This window comes from Balaenoptera musculus, chromosome X, assembly GCF_009873245.2.
Source record: "Balaenoptera musculus isolate JJ_BM4_2016_0621 chromosome X, mBalMus1.pri.v3, whole genome shotgun sequence".
In the NCBI taxonomy this organism is placed as follows: domain Eukaryota; kingdom Metazoa; phylum Chordata; class Mammalia; order Artiodactyla; family Balaenopteridae; genus Balaenoptera; species Balaenoptera musculus.
Window position 1 is genome coordinate 123,573,666 of NC_045806.1, and position 19,679 is coordinate 123,593,344.

The following is a 19,679-nucleotide window of genomic DNA, read 5'->3' on the forward strand; positions in this document are numbered from 1 at the left end:
GAAGGCGGCATTCGGTCCCTCGCTTGGCCGGAGAGTCCGCACCTCCTTTATTTACTAACTCCCTCTGCCTTGTGCCAAACCATGGGCTTTCCTGGAGAGCTTCCAAGTTCCTTCTCTCCGGAAGGAGTCCCACACAGTCTGGAATATGACAGCCTTTTCACATGGAGTGGGTTGCTTGCAGACACCGAATCCTGTTTAGTGTTTAGTGGTTTGTGAACATTTTAAAGGAAACGTCCCAAACTCATTTGATCTATTCAACCTCCTCTTTAGAAATCGCAGGAGAAGGGGAATTTTCCTTTCGCTTCCTCTTCCGCCTTCCCTTTCTCTTCCAAAGCAACGAGCTGAGAGCACTGCATAGGGATCAGGAAACCCGAAGGGTGGTCCAGATAGGAGGGCCCTCAATGAAGAGTCAGGAGACTGGGGCTCCCGTCCAAGTCCAGGCTCTGACCAGGTGGATGACATTGGCTCACCCGCTTGCCCTCTTTGTACTTGATCTTCCCCGTAATGGAAAGTGACAGGTTTGATCTCCATCCCCTCCGAAAGACCCTTTGATTGAAGGTTGTTTTCATGCTCAATTTTCCCCTGTTTTCACGTTCCCGGTTGAACCACAGTGAAGTGTTTTGCAGGTGTGTGGTGCCTTTCAGGATAATTTTGCTCCTGTGGGAAGATGTATTGTCATGTCTGTTGTTGTAATGTCACGGAACCCTCTTATTAATCAATAAAATTGATGGGTTAATGTGTAGGGTTTTATAAATACGTAAGCACAGATTTCATCCTGCTGGACTATGTAAACATGACGAATCCATCTTGGATTGTTGTGCTCAACTACCACGTAAGAGGGCAAGTGTGGTCCCACTTATCTTGAGCAATTGAGCATCTAGTTATTTGAATTAATTTAAATGTCTCGTGTCAGTCTCATAAGCTACTTGCATATGAATAGGAAACATAGTTTCAGGTCACGTTCACATGGTTATTTCTATTTAGTTTTACTGTGTAATAATACCTTACATCTCTGTACAAGTGGGACCTTTTCCCTCTTATCTCCCTCCCTCCAGGGTCTAGTGTCTCTTCTCTTAGCGATGCGAGGATGACGCTAAGTAACATGGAGAAAGCCATTTCCCTTCACAGGCGTTTTCACCTACATTCTCTTATTTGAGGGTCACAGCAATTCCCAGAGACACTTACTGGTGAGAAAAGTCAAGCCCTGGAGAGCCGAAGTGGCGGTAAATGACGGAGCAGGTGTGGATGAACGGGGCCTCGCCCATCGGACTCTCTTCATGTATGAGATACTTTTCAGAAGAGACATTTGAAAGCTCTAACGAATCATTCTTATGCATTCATTCACCTCTGCTAAGGATATCGCAGCCCTACTGTTTGCCATGTAATGGCCTTAGGCACTGGGAGGGCGAGAGTGATTAACGTGTTGTGCCCGTGGTAGGCAGAACGATGTGCCCCCAAAGAGGTCCATGTCCTAACCCCCCACGCCTGTGAACATGTGGCTTAAAAGAGGGACCTGGCAGGTGTGATCAAGTGAAGGGTCTTGAGCTGGGGAGATGATTCTGGATCGTATGCTTGGGCCGTAAATGTAATCACAAGGGTCTGCATAAGAGGGGGAGGCAGGAGGGAGGGTCAGAGTCAGAGGAGACGTGACGCCGGAAGCAGAGGTGAGAGAGAGATCTGAAGATGATCTGCTGCTGGACTTGCAGGTGCAGGAAGGGGCCACGAGCCAAGGAATGAAGGCGGCCCTTAGATGCTGGAAAAGGCGAGAAAACAGATTCTCCCTCAGCACCTTTAGAAGGAACACAGCCCTGCCGACTTCTGACCTCCAGAACTGAAAGAGGATACATTTGTGTTGTTTGAAGGCTTCACGTTTGTGGCGAATTGTCCTTGAGACAGGAACTCCCCTTCCGTTTGGCTCTGAACCCAGCCTGGATGGAAGGTGCAGTGTCAGGCGAGGGCTGCTCAAGGAGGCGACAAGGAAGATGAGTCCCAAACGTCTGGGCACAATTTTTCTGTGTGTCACTGTGCCCCAGGTAGAGCCACTCTAGAGGGAAATGAGTAGCCTGAGGATTCCACTTGTCCTGAGGGGTGGGGGACAGAGCAGTACAGGACCAAGCGTTCCTGAAGAATCTGTACCCTGGCCCCGTCTTGCCACAGTCATGGTATCCGCTTCCTCGGAGGCAAGCAAGCCCACCGGGTGGTCATCAATTATAGATCTGTGTGAAATCTACGGACGTGCAATATATATGAGTGTGCGTATATATAAGTCTCTTAAGATCCATGTGCAACACAGCATATAGATCAGCATAATATTCAACATCCATTAACTTACGGACACACTGTGGAATTCGAAACAGCTGAAGCTTGAAGTTGATCATCTCCTTTCTTTCCAGTTTGCGTTCGAGCGTGCATTACGATGAATGGAAGCAATTATAGACGGATTCAATGGCAGTGCCATCATTTATTGGAGTATAATTCCTCTAGCCAATCAGTGCTCTAAGTAACAATAAATTATATTAGACTTCCAGTATTACTTGAGCGTGTAGGGGGCTACGGATCAGTGGGTATCTGAGACTTGAAAAGCTTCCGCATTCAGTTCTTGTTGAATCTGTAATTAACAAATGAAACTCAACTAATCATAGTAAATTGTTCATCTGACGACATTCTTGTTGTCAAGCACACTGTGTGCTAGGGAACAGGAGTGTGAAGTGCCACAGAGTGTGGGCCTGTGCTCTTGCCTGTCGCGGTGCCCAGCAGCAAAATGAATGTATCTATCAGCGTGTTCGAATGGCGTGTTACTGTGATAAAACGCTCCATCCTTGCAGGCTGCTGATTCATCTGGCTTGCACAGTGTGTGCTAATCAATGATTGTTTTATATTAAAAGGCACAGTTTAATTTTGCTACAGATTGGTTGGCAGTTGCCCAGGAAAATATCAGTAAACTGAGGAGTCCTGAAAGTGATGTGTGAAATGTATGTGAAACAGGTAGAAAGAAACTGCTGGTGGCTTCTGCTAATCAAAATCCTTCCCAGCCCCTCCAGGCACCTGGGAAAGAAAACAAGCATACAAGGCTTCACAACCGCACAGAGTTTCGATTTAAAGACACAGTTATTGGTAGATTAAGTTCCAGTCTATTATTTATTCTCTCTAGTTTCTCTACCTGAAAAAAATGCCTTCACCTTGTAAAATGACATTTACATTAAGCCTGGAATAGTGCTTAGGCTCATTTGAGGTTTCAGAGAAGGGCAGGCGCTGGCACGCACACACTAGCACAGTGTTTGCGATGCTCATTACAAATATTAGGGACCACAATGTTCAGTAACTACTTAGCATAATTTTGTTTTACTTGTTTACTATGCACCAGCGATACTCAATTGAGTCTTAGCATTAATACGCTCGTAATATACAGTGCAGTGCCTCCATATGGCGCATTGGGTAGAAGCATATTAAACATATTACACAAACAGAGCTCAACACCTCACATATTATTGATCAACAATGCACCAATTAGACAATACAGCAGTCATGAAAATAAACACTGGCATATGTGCCCAAGGTCTAAATGAAAATGAGAAGGAGGGAACAAATGAGAATAGAGAAGGGGGGATAACAGAACAGGACCGCATAGGTTAGATCGTTACAATGAACCCAAAGGCACAGAGTCTTCTGTTGTCTGGAGACAGAGCACTGAAACCAATATTGTTTATGCGAAGTGGGTTATTAAGTAGACCTAGAAAATCTCTCTTTTAAGGCCAGTGCTGCCCAATAGAAATATAAGGGGAGCCACAAACACAATTCTACTTTGTTTAGTTTCAATTTTCTAGTAGCCACATTTAAAAAAAAGTGAGAAGAAACAGGTGAAATTGCTTTTCTTGACACTTGATTGAACTCAGTGTATGCCAAATATCATTTCACCATGCAATCTGTTAGAAATTATTAATTCTATATTTAATACTATTTTCATACCAAGTCTGAAATCTGGTGTGTATTTCATACTTACAGCACATCTCCACTCAGACTAGCCATTGCCCATGCTCAGCTTGGCTAGCGGTTACCGTGTTACTGCAGGTTTCCATTTGCCATTATAGTTTATCTCCTCCTCCTATACTGTGTGCTCTTCTGGATCAGAGGGTCTTGGGAGGCTGTGAGCAGCCCAGTGACTGGCTCAAGGTCACTCAATCTTGAAGTGGCAGAATCACTCTCTGAGGTCTTTCCACTAGATGCTCTCCTCCTTCCAAAAGTCCACCTGCCATGTGTCTCCCCATTTCATTGTTTTTCTACAAAGACACACTTATGGATTATTAGTCCATTAATAATGATAGCCCATCAAAAGCTGTTTTCTAAAAACCTTAAAATAATGGCCCTCTGCTCTACCACTTAGCGACTTTTCCCATGTTCTGGAAGAATACGATTAGCAAGCATTTTACAATTAGAGCACAGAGTCCTATAGTAGGAAAAAAACAAACAAACCAAACAACTGCTCCTGGATGCAGACAGCTTGCCTTCGTATCTGTTCCTGCCCTTCATTAGCCGAGCGACAATGTGAACATTGGGCAGTTAGCCCTTCTGGGTCTCAGTGTCTTCATCTGTGAAATGGGAGGTCAGAGTGCCCATCTGGCCTATTTCCCAGGGTTGTTGGAAGTCTCATACCAGATCAGACTTGTGGAAGTGCTTTGGGAAGTGACAAGTACCATGCAAATGTGAGAGTGTTGCTTTTCAAAAGAGAAGCAAAATTTAAAATCCTGCTAGGCACCAGATGCATGCATGCATTTATTTTGTAAGGACATTGATAATATATGAATCCACTCACCTACAAAAAATTACCCCACTCCCGATAAGGCTAAGCCTTCCTCAGTCAGACCCCACTCTCTCCTCCTCCCCCTAAGCACCCGCTGCCGGTCAATCTTACACAGGCATTTTGTCAAGGGGCGGACATTTGGATGAAGGCCCAGCACTAGATATGAGACAGGCCATCAGCACACGCGTGCTTTTGAACCGGGCTGAGCTGGTGACCTCAGGCGAGCAGAGGGCCCTCACCTCCACAGCAGGGCCCATCTGTACCGATGTTGCGGCTCTGTGCTGCCACACGGACCCTGCTTACCCTGTACGGAAGGGGGGGGTTGCGCATGCGCTGTGCTGAGACTCAAGAATGCATTATGCACCGGTGGGTAAATCCCCTGGATCGACACGCGATGCCTAGGACAAACCTGCCCCTCATATTGACTCAAGCATTTTTCATAAGAGCTGGAAAAAAACGAAAAGCCAGCACTTTCTTTCTCATATTAATTGGCAGGAATGTTGGCTGTTAAACCTACTGTGGCAGTATTTCCTGTGGAGAATTTTCTCTTTATTCAGTGAGGACAGTAGAGGGGAAGAAAAACCTGCCACTAGCTGCTATCATGGCAGCTTCAGTGATGATAATGATAATGATGGTCAGGATGGTAGAAATGGGAGCTGCTATTTGATCAACAGTAAGAAGTCGTTTTCGTTTCAGTGTGAGATATTAAAATATTAAATTGCAAGGCATTGTTCATTTTTATTCACTGGTCTTCAGAGATCAAATGCAAAGTGACGGAAGGATTTTAATAACAATAGCAAGCATACCTAGAATGAGCATTGTTAACCAAATTCTTATTATTATTATTAACATGTGTCATGTTTCAAAAGGGGAAGCATCCACAACAGGGTCTCTGAGCAGTTAAATAAAACAGAAACAGTTCATTAGAACAGAAGGAAACTATCTGATGCATTGGTCACAAGTTGCTTGCAAGCATTTCTGACAGCAGCCCTCTGTTGAAGAGAAAATTGCACAAATTGCCAGTTATTATCATTTTTAATAAATAAGCCTTCTATCTTCTCCCGCCCTCCTCTCCCTCCCTCTGGCTTCTCAGTGATTGTGTTCAACAAGCATATTTTCAGTGGGACCATTGCTATTACAGAGTGATTGAGCTCTGATTTACGCATCAATTACCCACCTTCATGGAGATTTTCATGCTCCCCTAGCTGACATCAATGAAGCATAACTGCGTAAACGCTTTATTTCATACCGGTTCTGGATAACTGAGGCTGATAACTAATCATATTGAGAGACAATGTGCTCGAATACAGGAAACAATAAATGCTTCCCTTTGAAATCTCACCTCTTCTTTATGAGCTCACCATTCACGTGCTTATCTCAGTCATCCATTTCTCTGCGAGGCTCTTCCTCTCACTCGGTATCACAAGTGCAGTTCGGGTTTGACCCTTGAATCCAAGCATTTGCAAAGACCAAACTCTCATTTTCCAGCTTCCCCGAAGAGCAGAAAATCTTGCTGTTTGCCCACCACTGTTGTAGACCAATTTTGCCAGACATGGACAGTCCGAGGGACTGAGCTTGGCCGCATCTTTCATCTCTTGTTCACTCATCCGTGTTTGTCCCACGGGACCATCTTTAGTGCCACGTGGTTAGTGTGTACTTGAACGAGCTGATGTGCGGACTGGGAACACTTCCATTCAAGACCCAGCTGGAACACAGCTGCCTGTGTTCCCACCCCACGCCAACCTGAGAATGTTCCCAGGGCACTTTGTTCCTATGGCCATGGTGTGTGTTACCCTGCAGGGTGATGATTTCAGAGTGGATTTACCTCCCCTCCTGAGCTGTGAATTTCTCAAAGACTCATACTGTTTCTTATTTTTTTCTGAGCACCAAACAGGGTCCCTTGTGTGACCTAGGCACCCAGTAAATGTTTGTTAATTAAATAGACACACTAATTAATATCTTAATATCTTGGTCAATATTTGTCACCGAACTAGGGCAGAAAAAATGTTTACCTGTCATTTGTTCATTCATTCAGTCAAAAAATATTTACTGAGAGCGGAACACTGAGGTTGGCACTCTCCCAGATAAATGGGAAGCAGAAATGCGTGATTCCTCTCTGGTGGACAGTTTCATTTAGCACCCACGGTTCTCTCAGAGCGGGAGAGGGGGAAGGAGACCAAGTAGGAAAGCCTAAGGAGAGTTCCGCTGGGATAGAAGCGAGAAGGGTGGATATCATGTCACTGGAGTAAAAAAGATCATTCCTGAGGCCTTGATTATCCACACTGACTGTGATGAGGCCCAACGTTTTCACTGTGAACTGACTCAGAAATGCCATCCGGGGGTGCAGGGGTCTGCCCGTGCTGCCATAACCAAGTCCCGCAAACCGGGAGGCTTAAACAACAGATCTATTGTCTCCTGGCTCTGGAAGCTCGAAGTCTGAGATCAAGGCATGGGCAGGGTTTGTTCCTTCTAAGGGCCGTGAGGGAGAACGTGTTCCAGGCCTGTCTCCCAGCTTTTGGTGATTTACTGGCCATCTTGAGTGTTCCTTGGCTTGTAGAAGCATCACCCCGATCTCTGTCCTTATCGTCACACGGTGTTCTCTCTCTCTTTGTGTCTGTGTCCACATTTCCCCTTTGAATAAGAACACCAGTCATAGTGGATGAGGGACCCACCCTACCCCAGTATGACCTCATCTTAACTAATTACATCTGCAGTGACCCTATTTCCAAGTAAGGCCACATTCTGAGGTCCTGGAGGTCAGGACTCCACTAGATGAGCGTTGGGGTGACACACTTCAACCCAAAACAGGGGGCCACCGTGTCAGGCACCTCATCGAGGCAAGAGGGAGAAGTGTAACCCAAGAAGGAGTCACAACTATGTCCATGTGACATGTGGGAAAGGAGCCTGGAGTCATGCCGATGCAGAGGGCAGAAGCAAGCAGTGCCCAGTGGCTGTTTGCCGTGGGCCTGATCTCATGCCCCGGCTGTGTGCTCAGGCCGGAGCCCTGTGGGGTGCATGTGCCAGGGAGGGGCAGGGGCCTGAAGAGGAAGCCTTAAGGGGGTAGAATTTGCCCGGGCAAAGTTTAGTGAGTATACGCGGATCAAAGGGTTTGGTGAGACTTGAAAATAGAGTCTGCTTAAGACTGTCAATTATAAACTGCTTGTTAAGGGCATTAATTTCCTTAGTTTAAAAGTAATGAAGAATGCGATTTCTGAGAAGATATTGTTTTAAATTAAGTAGTTATTGAAATTGTCTTGCTCATAGCTAACTGAAAATAAAACACCTTTTAAAAGTGTCACTTATGAGAAGCCAGGTTTATATTAGAACTTTGACTTGGCAAAGAATTCCTGATATTTAGTGGGCATGGAGAGGAAATACTTCAGGCAGCTTTTTCCTAGCTTGAAAAACAGAGTTGTTCTGTGTAGGTTGGCGGCAGAAGCAACAGGTATGGAGCGGGGGACGTGGCCCATGGGATGGGGCCAGGATCCACGGGGGCTGGACCAGGAATCGTCAAGAGCAGAGGGCCAAGCTGGGCACCCTGCCTGCCGTGAGGCAGAACTCAAGCCGACCACAAAGAATAATCAAAGCTGGACACCACCTCCTCCGTTTCTGATTATGAGAAGCATCCTCGTGTTTCCTTCCTGGAAGTGGATCAAAATTTAGATCTAGCAGCTCTTTAAAGCTCAGCATTGGCATTGACTCTGATTCGTTTAAAGAGAGAAGTACAAATGAGGGGAACAGGGTAGATGCTGACAAGAGGGGAAGCGAGGATGTTGTCTATCATTTCGATTTTTCAATAGTTTCACCGATTCAAACATAAACGTATCAATAAATACACGTAACTGTATTCACTCTCTGAGTGTGTATTTCTTGGCTTGTGTTATCCATTCCAGGCCCCTACTCGTCTTCAGGAAGTGTCTTTGAAGACTTCTGAGTCATGCAACTGTTTGCAGCTCTCTCTGTGTGGCCAACAGTGAATGTGAGATGCTTGTAAGGCATCGGTTTGTGTTACCAGTGGGTCAGTGAGCCAGAAGGAGTGACGGAGAAGTCTCATTTTTGATGAATGGGTCAGAACTCGAGTTATTTTTAAATGATTTTCTATAAAAATGGAAATCAGACACCTAACCTAAGAAAATATTACAGAAGCAGAAAAGAAACTTCCGCGTGCTTAGATATCTATGGCACAATGGAGTCTTCTTGTAGCGGGGTACCTGAGTATGGAGGAGGGAGGGGATGCTTGAAGAAAGATGAAAGGAGATGAAGGTGCAATCTGGGCTGCTGGGAGAGGAGGGAAGGAACACTTGTTGGGGAGACAGTCATCTCTCAAGCAGACAGGGATATTGGACCGCGTCTCTTAGCCAACAGTCACGTTGTCCAAGGACAAAAGAATTTAATTTCACTGGAACGATTGCTTTTAAAGTACATTTTAACAGGCTTCTAGAAAGTTGAGTTGAGTACTACTGTAGGCACACCTTTGGGTTGCCAGAGTCATGGTCATTCTATAAAAGAGTGGCATTTCCATTGAAAGGGAATCCTCTAAAAAATGGAATTTTCGTGCCCTCTTACAACATTGTTGCCAATCATTATCCGTCTGAGTGTCTACCTGTGCGTGCTGTTTGGAGAAGAATCTATACCATGCTGCAAGAGCCCCCTCTAAGCTGAGATAATTCTGCTTAGATAATCTGAAGCAGAGAGTTCAGATTTTCGCTGTCCCCCCTGGATCCACTGTGCTGTGCTGTCCTGTGAGCAGAGATCAAATGTGTGGATGTGCCTCTTTGGCAGGGACCTTCTTTCCTATCTACTAGCATCTTCTTTCTGGCTAAGAGGGTGGCCTCTGGATAGGGCAGCCTCAGCGCCTCTTCCACTTGTTTCACTTACTCATTGTGTCATTTTTTGGGCATGTCAACCTCTCGGGGTCTCAGGCGCCTGTCACCTCATCTACAAAGTGAAGATGACACTGCCTCATCAGAGTTTTTGTGAGGATTAAAGAAGATAGTCCTCCGAAGATGGCTGCACTGGTTCCTGGCATGGAGCAAGGAATGAACAAAGAGTGCTATTAGTGTTACTGCGGTTGTTCTGCATGACAGTCCAGTCTTGTAATAACTGCTCTTCACCTTGAGGCATTTCTGCCAGCGTAGACCAACAAGGCAGACTTCTGCTTCATAGAATACATCTGTTCCGTAACGGGGCCTGGCTCTTGATTTACCTCCATGTGAAGTCCATCCAATTGAGGCACACCCAAATGGGTTTAATAAAGAAGTTTATATGCGAAGGATCCTATCATGTGCAAAGACTAGAAGTTGTTTTTTTTTTTTTAATTTTTATTTATTTATTTATTTATTTATTATTTATGGCTGTGTTGGGTCTTCGTTTCTGTGCGAGGGCTTTCTCTAGTTGCGGCAAGTGGGGGCCACTCTTCATCGCGGTGCGCGGGCCTCTCACTATCGCGGCCTCTCTTGTTGCGGAGCACAGGCTCCAGACGCGCAGGCTCAGCAATTGTGGCTCATGGGCCCAGTTGCTCCGCGGCATGTGGGATCCTCCCAGACCAGGGCTCGAACCCGTGTCCCCTGCATCGGCAGGCAGACTCCCAACCACTGCGCCACCAGGGAAGCCCTAGAAGTTGTTTTATATTGGACGCCTGGGAACCCCGGCCCGCCCCGTCCCCCACACCAGGAGATTCGCATGCAGTTGGTCTGGCGTGTGACTTGGGCACCGGGATTTATAAAATCTTCACTGGGTGATTCCCATGTGCAGCCAAAATTGAGAAGCAGGTTATAGAAGATCGGTAATATTTAGAAATGTTTTAAATTTAAAAAATTATTACTTTAAACCTCATGTCAATATTAGTTTGTGTATTAATTCCATATATTGATCAATTTCCTGTCGCTATCTCAAGAATCATTTTTGAGCCTATAGAGAACAAATTTTAAAGGCTATCTAATGAGATATACTTTGTCCTGGTCTGTTACTAGAAAAACATTAGACCTCAAAAATTAGGAAATTTTGCTCTAGTTTTTGTGGAATGAAGAGAACTCATGAAAGCTGCACATAAATATCTTTGGCATATGCAGGTCTTGTAGCTCAGACTTTTTGAAAGAGCTCTGGGTTAGGAAATCAGGTGAGCGGTGTCCTGGATGCAGTTCTCATAGGCTGGAACCATTTTCTGAGCCTCAGTTTTCCATCTTTAGATGGAATACTAATAACTGTCTTGCTAATTTATCAGGGGTGTCTGAGGAGCACACGAGTTAATGTGCAGTAGAGTTTTGTGGGATGAAAGTAAAACCTGATCATGTTGACCCTGACCATGGTGTCAACGATCTCATGTGAGCAGACATTACCAAGTTTACAGAAGCCTCCCTCGTTCACTATCACACTTGACCTTGACATCAACCACATGAAGAGGAACTCCCATTTTACACATAACAAAACTGAGGCTTAGAAATGTAAAATGAGTTATTAATGATCAAGAGACTTGTAAGTGAAAGAGTTACAAAGAATCTGGGTACCATCATTTCTGGACACACTATGAAATTCTTTAGAAACAACAGAACCTGTTTCTTTGGTTGGTGTCAGGTTCAGTTTTCACTAGGTTGTTTTTGTTTTTGTTTTTGTTTTTGTTTTACCATTCCTAGATATATTCAATTAGCTTTGCAGCTTGAGTATTTGGTATTTCTTAGAGGTATTGCATCATTTGGGGAATTTGGTAGGCTAGCCAAAATAGTTTTGCCCTAAGCTTCAGTCAAACACTTTTTAAAAGTGTCTTCCTCACAATATCTGTATTTGACATTGCTTATTTATATACAAGAAGGTTTGCTGTGATCACCTGTAGCATGCTGTCAGTGACTTAGAAGCCATGGACCTTTCCCTTAAGAAGTAAAAAGTCTAATGGGAGATATAGAGAACCCCAGTTAAATCATTATCAACTCACGAGATTGAACCCCCTTAATGAGCCTGGTGTAACTTAGGACTGGGAATATCCCTACAGTGGAATATTATTCAGATACTAAAAAAAGGAGTGAAGTATTGATCCATGCTACAACGTGGATGAACCTTGAAAACATTTTGATAAGTGAAAGAAGTCAGGTGCAAAGGACCACATATTGTATCATTTCATGTGTATGAAATATCCAGGATAAGCAAATTCATTCAGAGAGAAAGTAGATTAGTGGTTGTTGCTTAGGGCTGGGCTGGAAGGGAGGATTCAGGGCAGGGGTAATGCCTAAAAGGTACAGGGCTGCTTTTGGGGGTCATGAAAATACTCTAAAATTATATCATGGTGATAGTTGCAAAACTCTGTGAATATACTGAAAACCACTGACTGTATACTTGAAATGGGTGAATTGAATGGTTTGTGAATTATATCTCAATAGAGGTGTTATAATAATTTTTAGAACAGGGTGGGGAGCAGAAGAGAAGGAGAGGAGGTGAGACAAAAACAAAACAAGAGGAGTGGTTCTTGGAATGTCTGCCTGACCCCACTGGAGGATGATTTGACAAGCCTCCTGGGTGAGCTGAATCTGCTTCCATTTTCAGAAGTAGAGGGAATGGGATATCCCCAAGGTGCCCTGGAGGGAAACAGGTTTAATATTCCCCTGTTGGTAATACATCATTTTAAAAAGCACAGATTTAAGGGAACTCTCAGAATGAGCACTGGCCCATTTCCCGAAGACCTAAGAAATTGGCATGACTGGGTGGGCAGCTGACAGATGTGGAAAGTAAATGTCTTGTGTGTCTTCTGTCCTTTCATTCCCATCTTGAGTTTTTCTTTTTAATGAGAGCCAGTGTCTGTGGGGAGAGAATCCATTTCCTGAAGAGAGTGGTTGTATGCAGAGTTGAGTTGTATGTGTGGTTGTACGTATGAGTCCTGCTGTGGAAACAGGACTTAGAGGTTCTCCTGATGTATAGAAACTCCTTTTCAAGGCCATACTCACATCCCCAGATCCAGGGTTCTCGTGTGTCTTCCCTATATGTGCAAAATAAGTTTGGCCTGGTTTTAGCTGCTTAGAATAGTTTGGGAGTTAGCACTTTACATTGCAGTGCTCATGGATATTAGCAGATAAAATAAGGATTTCACTTGGGGGTGATTTTGAAGGTATTGAATAGCAGAGGTTTTCTTTTTTTTAACTAACAGAAGCTGTACAGACATTAGGTCAGTGTCAAATTCAACACAGGGCTAGATATTTTTTAAAAAAGTACCACTTGGAATTCTGGAACATGTAGTAAGTATAAATATCTACACATTTTATAGAAGGCAAAAATTCATTCAGGAGAACCAGAAGGAGTGAGTTATAGCTTATGTTTGTCCCTTGGGTGAATTAAATATGTATTTTTATGCTTTTACAAAGATATTAGCCAAAATAAAGGTGTTTTAGTGCCAGTTGGATTAGAAAACAAGTGAGACTGAGTTATTTACTTTCATTTACATTGTTACTACCATAAATCCTGTATTAGTTAGCAGTATTTTTAAACAAACTTGTCATTTTAAAATATCAGTGTTTTTCTTTATGTGTCCCCAACTAGCTTTGTACAATAACCAAATTAGGCAAGCAATGATGATTATACTTCATGAAATATACAAACCAAATGCACTTAAACTGGTTTTTACTCTCATTTGCTCAGCTTCTTCCCACATATGTAGTTAATTTTTACAATCCCTTTAGGTTCTGTACATTTTGGTGTAAGGAAACTAATGGTTTTTCTATACTCGCATCCAAATGAGGTTCCTAAAGTTTTTCCCTACTGACAATTTCTAATAAAATACAATCCTAAGGAAAGTTGACCAGCGGAGTGCAGATGAGACTAATATTTATTCTTGAGTGTGATGGAAGCATGAGAGTCAGGAGGGACAAACCACGGGGTATTAGGAAGAGAACTAGTTTGGGAAGCAGAAAACCCGAGTTCCCGCCTCCTAGTTCTGCCACAACCCTGCTGTGAGGCCCATTGCCTTTCTGAGCTCAATTTCCTCATCTGGAAAATGAAGGGACCAGAACTAGATGATGGCGACAGTGTCTCTTCTAAAAGACTAGCCAGCATTATCAGCCTGGGGTCCTGCCGCTGTGAGCTAATGAAGACGGCATAATTGAGCTTCCACAATCTCAGTGAAGCTACATGTGTTCCGGGTTTTATCTCCCCATGAATGTACCTGTGGCTCCTACTGATGAAAATGGGAGTTGCTTGAGTCTAAGATCAAGTTTAAGGATGAGGATGGGAGAATATGTGAGAGAAGGAGAAGAGGAGGAGAAGAAATCACTTGAACTTGAAGATGGAAGAGACACAGGTTGGCATCTTCCTTCGCCACTACCTTGATGAGGCCTTGGGATGGCTCCCTTCTTCTCCAGAGGGCCGTGGATTCCTCCTGTGTTAAGAGGGCAGGTTCTCTGTTATTGGAGGCCAGGGAGACCGATGGGTGGGTGAAATCAGAGCTAATATAAAAGACCCATTCTAGAGAGTAGCTTCTCACCATCACTCCCTTGCACTGGAGTGAGTAACAGGGTATAGTTGGCCCTTGAATAACGCGGGCTTAGGGGTGCCAGCCCTTTGTACCCACGGGTTCCTCAGTATCTGCAATTCTGCATCCGTGGATTCAACCAAACTCGGTTTCAACTACCTGTGGATTGCGTGGTACTGTACTATTTACTGTTGAAAAAAATCCACGTGTAAGTGGACCCACGCACCTCAAACCAAACGTGACTCAAGGCCTTGGTGAGTTAAATGTATAGTTAAATGGAACTTGTTCTTTCTGTCCTTTTTCTATCAGCTAGTGGAGATGTCAGTGAAGCAGGGATTCCAAAAAGATAGGCTGAGGGACTTCCCTGGTGGTCCAGTGGGTAAGACTCTGCGCTCCCAATGCAGTGGGCCCGGGTTCGGTCCCTAGTCGGGGAACTAGATCCCTCATGCATGCCGCAGTTAAGAAGCCTGCGCGCCGCAACTGAGACCCGGTGCAACCAAAAATAAACAAACAAATAAATAAATAAAATTTTTTTTAAAACCCCAAAAGATAGGCTGTACAGACAGAAAACAAAGGCCTTTGGTCAATGAAAAGTAAATTGAGGTTTTTTTTTTTTTAGGTTGAGGGGTAAATGCATTTTTAAATTGAGATATAGTTGATTTACAATATTATATTAGTTTCAGGTGTAAAACATAGAGACTCAAAATTTTAATAGAGGGCTTCCCTGGTGGTGCAGTGGTTAAGAATCCACCTGCCAATGCAGGGGACACGGGTTCGATCCCTGGTCCGGGAAGATCCCACATGCCGCGGAGCAACTAAGCCCGCGAGCCACAACTACTGAAGCCCATGTGCCTAGAGCCCGCGAGCCACAACTACTGAAGCCCATGAGCCTAGAGCCCGTGCTCTGCAACAAGAGAAGCCACCGCAATGAGAAGCCCACGTACCACAACGAAGAGCAGCCCCTGCTCGCCGCAACTAGAGAAAGCCCGCGTGCAGCAACGAAGACCCAACGCAGCCAAAAAAAATATATTTTAATAGATTATACTCCATTTATAGTTATTATAAAATATTGGCTCTAGTCCCTGTGCTGTATAATATATCCTTGCAGATTATCTATTTTATACGTAGTAGTTTGTATCTCTTAGCCCCATATCCCTGATTTGCCCCTCCCCCTGGGTTTTGAGTGTTCGGTGTCACCATAACATGCCAGATTTCCTCCTATCCTACAGAAAACAGTTGGAAGAACATTCTCACCTGCTAAGAGTGCAGAGTCCTCGAGTTGCACTTCGGGGCTCAACTTCCTAATACGAAAGGGAGTTTTCACACTGAGAGGACTGGTGCACCCTCTCCTCATCAGTGTGAGGAAACTTGAATCGTTCAGACCAGTAATATGGTGATGAATTCCGATTTCTGGCTTGAGCACTTCCTCGTGGGCCGTGGACCCGTTTCTTTTTTCGTTGGAAAACCAGCCCGGGAGTGTAAAGGGGCATCAGATCATCAGGGGACAGACATCGGCTTTCCTGTGGCCTCTGCAGGGCTCACAGGTTCAAACACAACCTCCCTGAAACCGAAGAACTTTAATTGAGTAGGTAAAGAGGTCCTCATAATTATAAACAGCAGTAGGTGTAACAAGAGGCTAAATACCTAGCTGGGGTTTTAATTAGCTGGTGCTTCAAATTAGTCATTTTGGTTTCAGTCAGAAATCAGTGACGTTCTGCACTGTGAAAAGCTCACCACCCTGTAGTTCGTTCCTCATTATACTTCGCCCAGTGAAGCTTTCAGTACAGCGCCCTGCTGAGCGAGAAAGGAAAAAAAACGGGAGAGATTTGGTTGCCTTCCAAGAGCAGTGAAACTCTATGGAGATTAAGTTCATTCTCACCAGAGATATGAGAATTAACTGTTCTTTGTTATGTGTGTTAAAAAACGCAGCAGATAACACCCATGTGCACGCTCAATCTGCTCTTCAGATTTTTCGTCTGGAATTTGGTAGCTTAATGAAACTGATGCAAAACGCAGCCGAGAGCCGCCTAACAAATCCAACCTGGGTCGAAAGCCCCAAGCGCCCTGACTGCCGGCCGCTTGAAGGGTTGTCATTGCATGTTGAAGCACGTTTCCTTTCTTCTCTTCCTCTCTTTCCTTTCGGGTTTTAATTATCTTGCCCTCAGAGGAGGAGGAAGGTAGTTTGCAAAGCCAAGAGACCAAAGTCCTTCGGTTCTCCTCATGGGACAATGAAATGGGATCCCTGGGACTGTCATTCTGGGCTGTCAGGTGCAAGGAATGAACAGAGAGCTGGAAAACTGACATCTTGCTCGCGGTTCCTTGGAAGCATGAGGCTTCGGCTCTCGTGTTTGTGTGGAGCGTTATGGCTGCAGCAAACCCTCTTCCCAGCTTCTCACCCCCACTGAATATTGCTTTAACTTGTCCCCTCATCCCACCCCTGACACCCCATCGTTCTTACATTTTGGCAAACTGATGCTGGGCTCAGGTTACGCAGGGCCAGTGTATGATGCTGAGGGTGAGTCTTGTGCCCCACGCTTTCTGGACCCCAGATGTTACTGTTGACTCCGCATCAGCCTCCAGCACAGAGACATTGCGTCACACGGCAGCTGTTTGGGGTTCTGATCTCAACTCGTGAATGGGAATGACAGATGATGCCAACAAACGTAATACCTGTGGATGGCATCTGGGACTATGAATGATGGGCTGGCTTTCAGTACGTGGACTCAGCGTCTTTGTTGACCAGGCGGGGCCCAGATGTGAGGCCTGGGCTTTGGGTGGAGCTCTGGAGGGTCTTTGATTTTCCCAGACGGTGCTAACATTTGCTGAGCATACCTATGAGTGATCCGGTGAGCTCTTCTGTATCTGGCATGCGTTGCATTATGAAAGGATAATGTCCATGTAAACATCCTATAAATGTTGCCACGATTTTTAGATGGGGAAATGAAGTGCTGTTTATCCAGGAGATAAGGCTATCAAAGTCACTTAGAATTTGTCAGTTCACGTATTCCTGTGGAGAAAGGCGGATGCTTAGGTGTATTGACCTGTTACACTCCATCTATATCAATATCTAGTTAAGCTGCCGTGGATATTGCATGCTCTGGGCTCTTATTTTGTAAATTAACATTATGATACTCATGAGCAAACTAGGCTACCAATGATAGGTATTAAGGTTTGGAATGTATTCAAAACCTGTCAACTGTACTTATATATTATATCAGTATATCTCTATAGTTCCTTTAGCTATTATGTTCGTTTGCATGTCAATTACCTAATTAAGTCTTCACATGACATTACAGGTTTCGTCCGCTGGCCGAACGTAGAGTGTTCCTATGAAAACTTTCATAAGCAAAATGGTGTAAAAGTGAAGAGTATCCCCCCAATTTCTGCAAGTTCTCATTATGCCGCTTTGCTTTTAAGAAAGACCTATGTTAGTAAGGGAATGACGTTTTTTGTAAAAGAGAAAATCCTCTTCGGATTTTTTTTTTTCGTTAGCGAGAAAAGGTACTAACACAGCTCTCTCGTAAAAGTGGCTTACTGCAAACGTTTGGAAAGCAGGGGATACCTGTATTAACATGGGGAAGGAAAGCAACATTTATACAGCACCTGCTAGGCATTTTATGTACATTTATATAATTGAAATTTTCCCAGTGTATACGTACTCACTTTGAGTGGAATTACAATCAAAAGCGGAGGGGGGGAACCCAATGAACAAAATAAAATCCGGTGTTTATAAAACATTTGTGCCCTAAGGTCATTCAAAGGTTTTTACACCTCTTTTCATTGTTAGTAGTTTGTTGGTCAAGCCAGACCCCTTTCTTTGTGAACAGTTTCCCACAAAACAAAAAGGAGTGTGATTGATTGGGTGACTTGGATTTTTGTAGACTTCTGAAGATGTTCTTAAACTCTCCTTTGATTTTTCTTTTCTTTTCTTTTTTTTTTTGGCAGCCCCACGTGGCATGCGGGATTCTTAGTTCTCAGACCAGGGATCAAACCCGGGCCCCCTGCAGTGAAAGCTTGGAGTCCTAACCACTGGACCGCCAGGGAATTCCCTCTCCTTTGATTTCATTACCACAGGCTAACACTGGCTGTGGGCCCAGGACAGAATTCCAGTTTATCCACAGTAACATATTTGATAATTCCTTTCCCTTAGGACTTCGTGACATCTGTGAATTCTGAGCCCTAGGCAGTTGGCAACACAATGCAACCTGAATTCAGTACTTTTTTGCACAGTGGACTGACTTTGGGGGACTCTGCAGTAATTGCCTGTAGTAATCAAGCAAGGACAAGGGAAGAGGATTATGCCATACTTAAGTGGTCACGAGTACAGTTTCTAATAAGCAAGTTTCTGTTTTCTTCTGTATTCTGAAGAACTGGTCAGGGTCTTAAACCCACTGAGAATAAAGAAAAGGAGGCCTGCTCTCTATGCAGTATCAGTTTGGGTAGCCTCGGCTTGTTTTTTGTTTTTTCTTCTTATTGATAACAAGGGAGATCTAAATAACTTACATGACTAATTCATCTTTGTCTCCTTTTGTCTTTTTCTTTGCATGTCAGTCACTATGAACAAGACCGTAGTGCACTTAAGAAAAGGGAATGGGAGCGGAGGAATCAAGAAGTCCAGCAAGAAGACGATCTCTTTTCTTCAGGCTTTGATCTTTTTGGGGAGCCCTACAAGGTAGCTGAATATGTATGTAATTTATCTTTTTGGAAAATGGTTGCTTGTTATATTTTTGAATGCACTAATCAACATTTAATCTATTTTTAAAACACCCAAATCATCTCCAGGAGAATATATTTTACAAATGAAATATATACATATGCTGTATTTGGGGCAATGGCAAGTTTCTGAGGAAGTCTTCAGAGACAAATTCCATCTTCTTGGGGGAACACAGTAGGATTTGCAAGGGACTTATGAGACTTCCTGTCTCCAAAGAATTCTTTCCTGCCCAGCACTACCTACAGCAAGGAGTGCCCCCCGACACTTTGTCTCACTTTGATTACCAGCATGGCAGCCCCTGAAGACTCCATCAGAATGTCAATGGATATGTCTGTTTCTCCTCCCAATCAGTGCCATCCATCGCAAGGCCACTGCTTTCTGTTTCCATTTTAGGTTGTTAGCAGCTGTTCAGTGGTTTGAGTGCTCTTTGAAAATCACTGTTCTAGGAGAAAGGGAAAAGCCAATCATTTTTTCCCGGTGATTAATAATCATGGGTTGGGAGATTGCCTCAACCAGAACAGGTAGTGTAGCTAGGTTGATTTTCTAGTGGTATTCTGGCTAGTGGGTAGCTCCAATAATGATCATACTTCTATGTCTACAAGTATTGATTTCACAGTGACTGCCTCTGAACTTTCTATTTGGGGTGGGGTTGGGAGAAGAATCTTGGTGAATTGCTGGCAGCTGGTTGGTTTTTATTGAAATTTACTAGCAGTGTAATT

At 44.1% G+C, this 19,679-nt stretch overlaps 1 protein-coding gene across 2 annotated transcripts in view; it reads left to right on the forward strand.

Moving 5' to 3' along the window:
* Positions 1–19,679, forward strand: part of AFF2 (AF4/FMR2 family member 2) — a 487,741-nt gene that overhangs the window by 139,197 nt on the left and 328,865 nt on the right. For both annotated transcript variants that reach the window (XM_036840574.1, XM_036840575.1), the window contains exon 2: positions 18,798–18,918. In XM_036840574.1, coding sequence (XP_036696469.1) covers positions 18,798–18,918 — 121 coding nt within the window. The remainder of the gene's footprint in view (positions 1–18,797; positions 18,919–19,679) is intronic.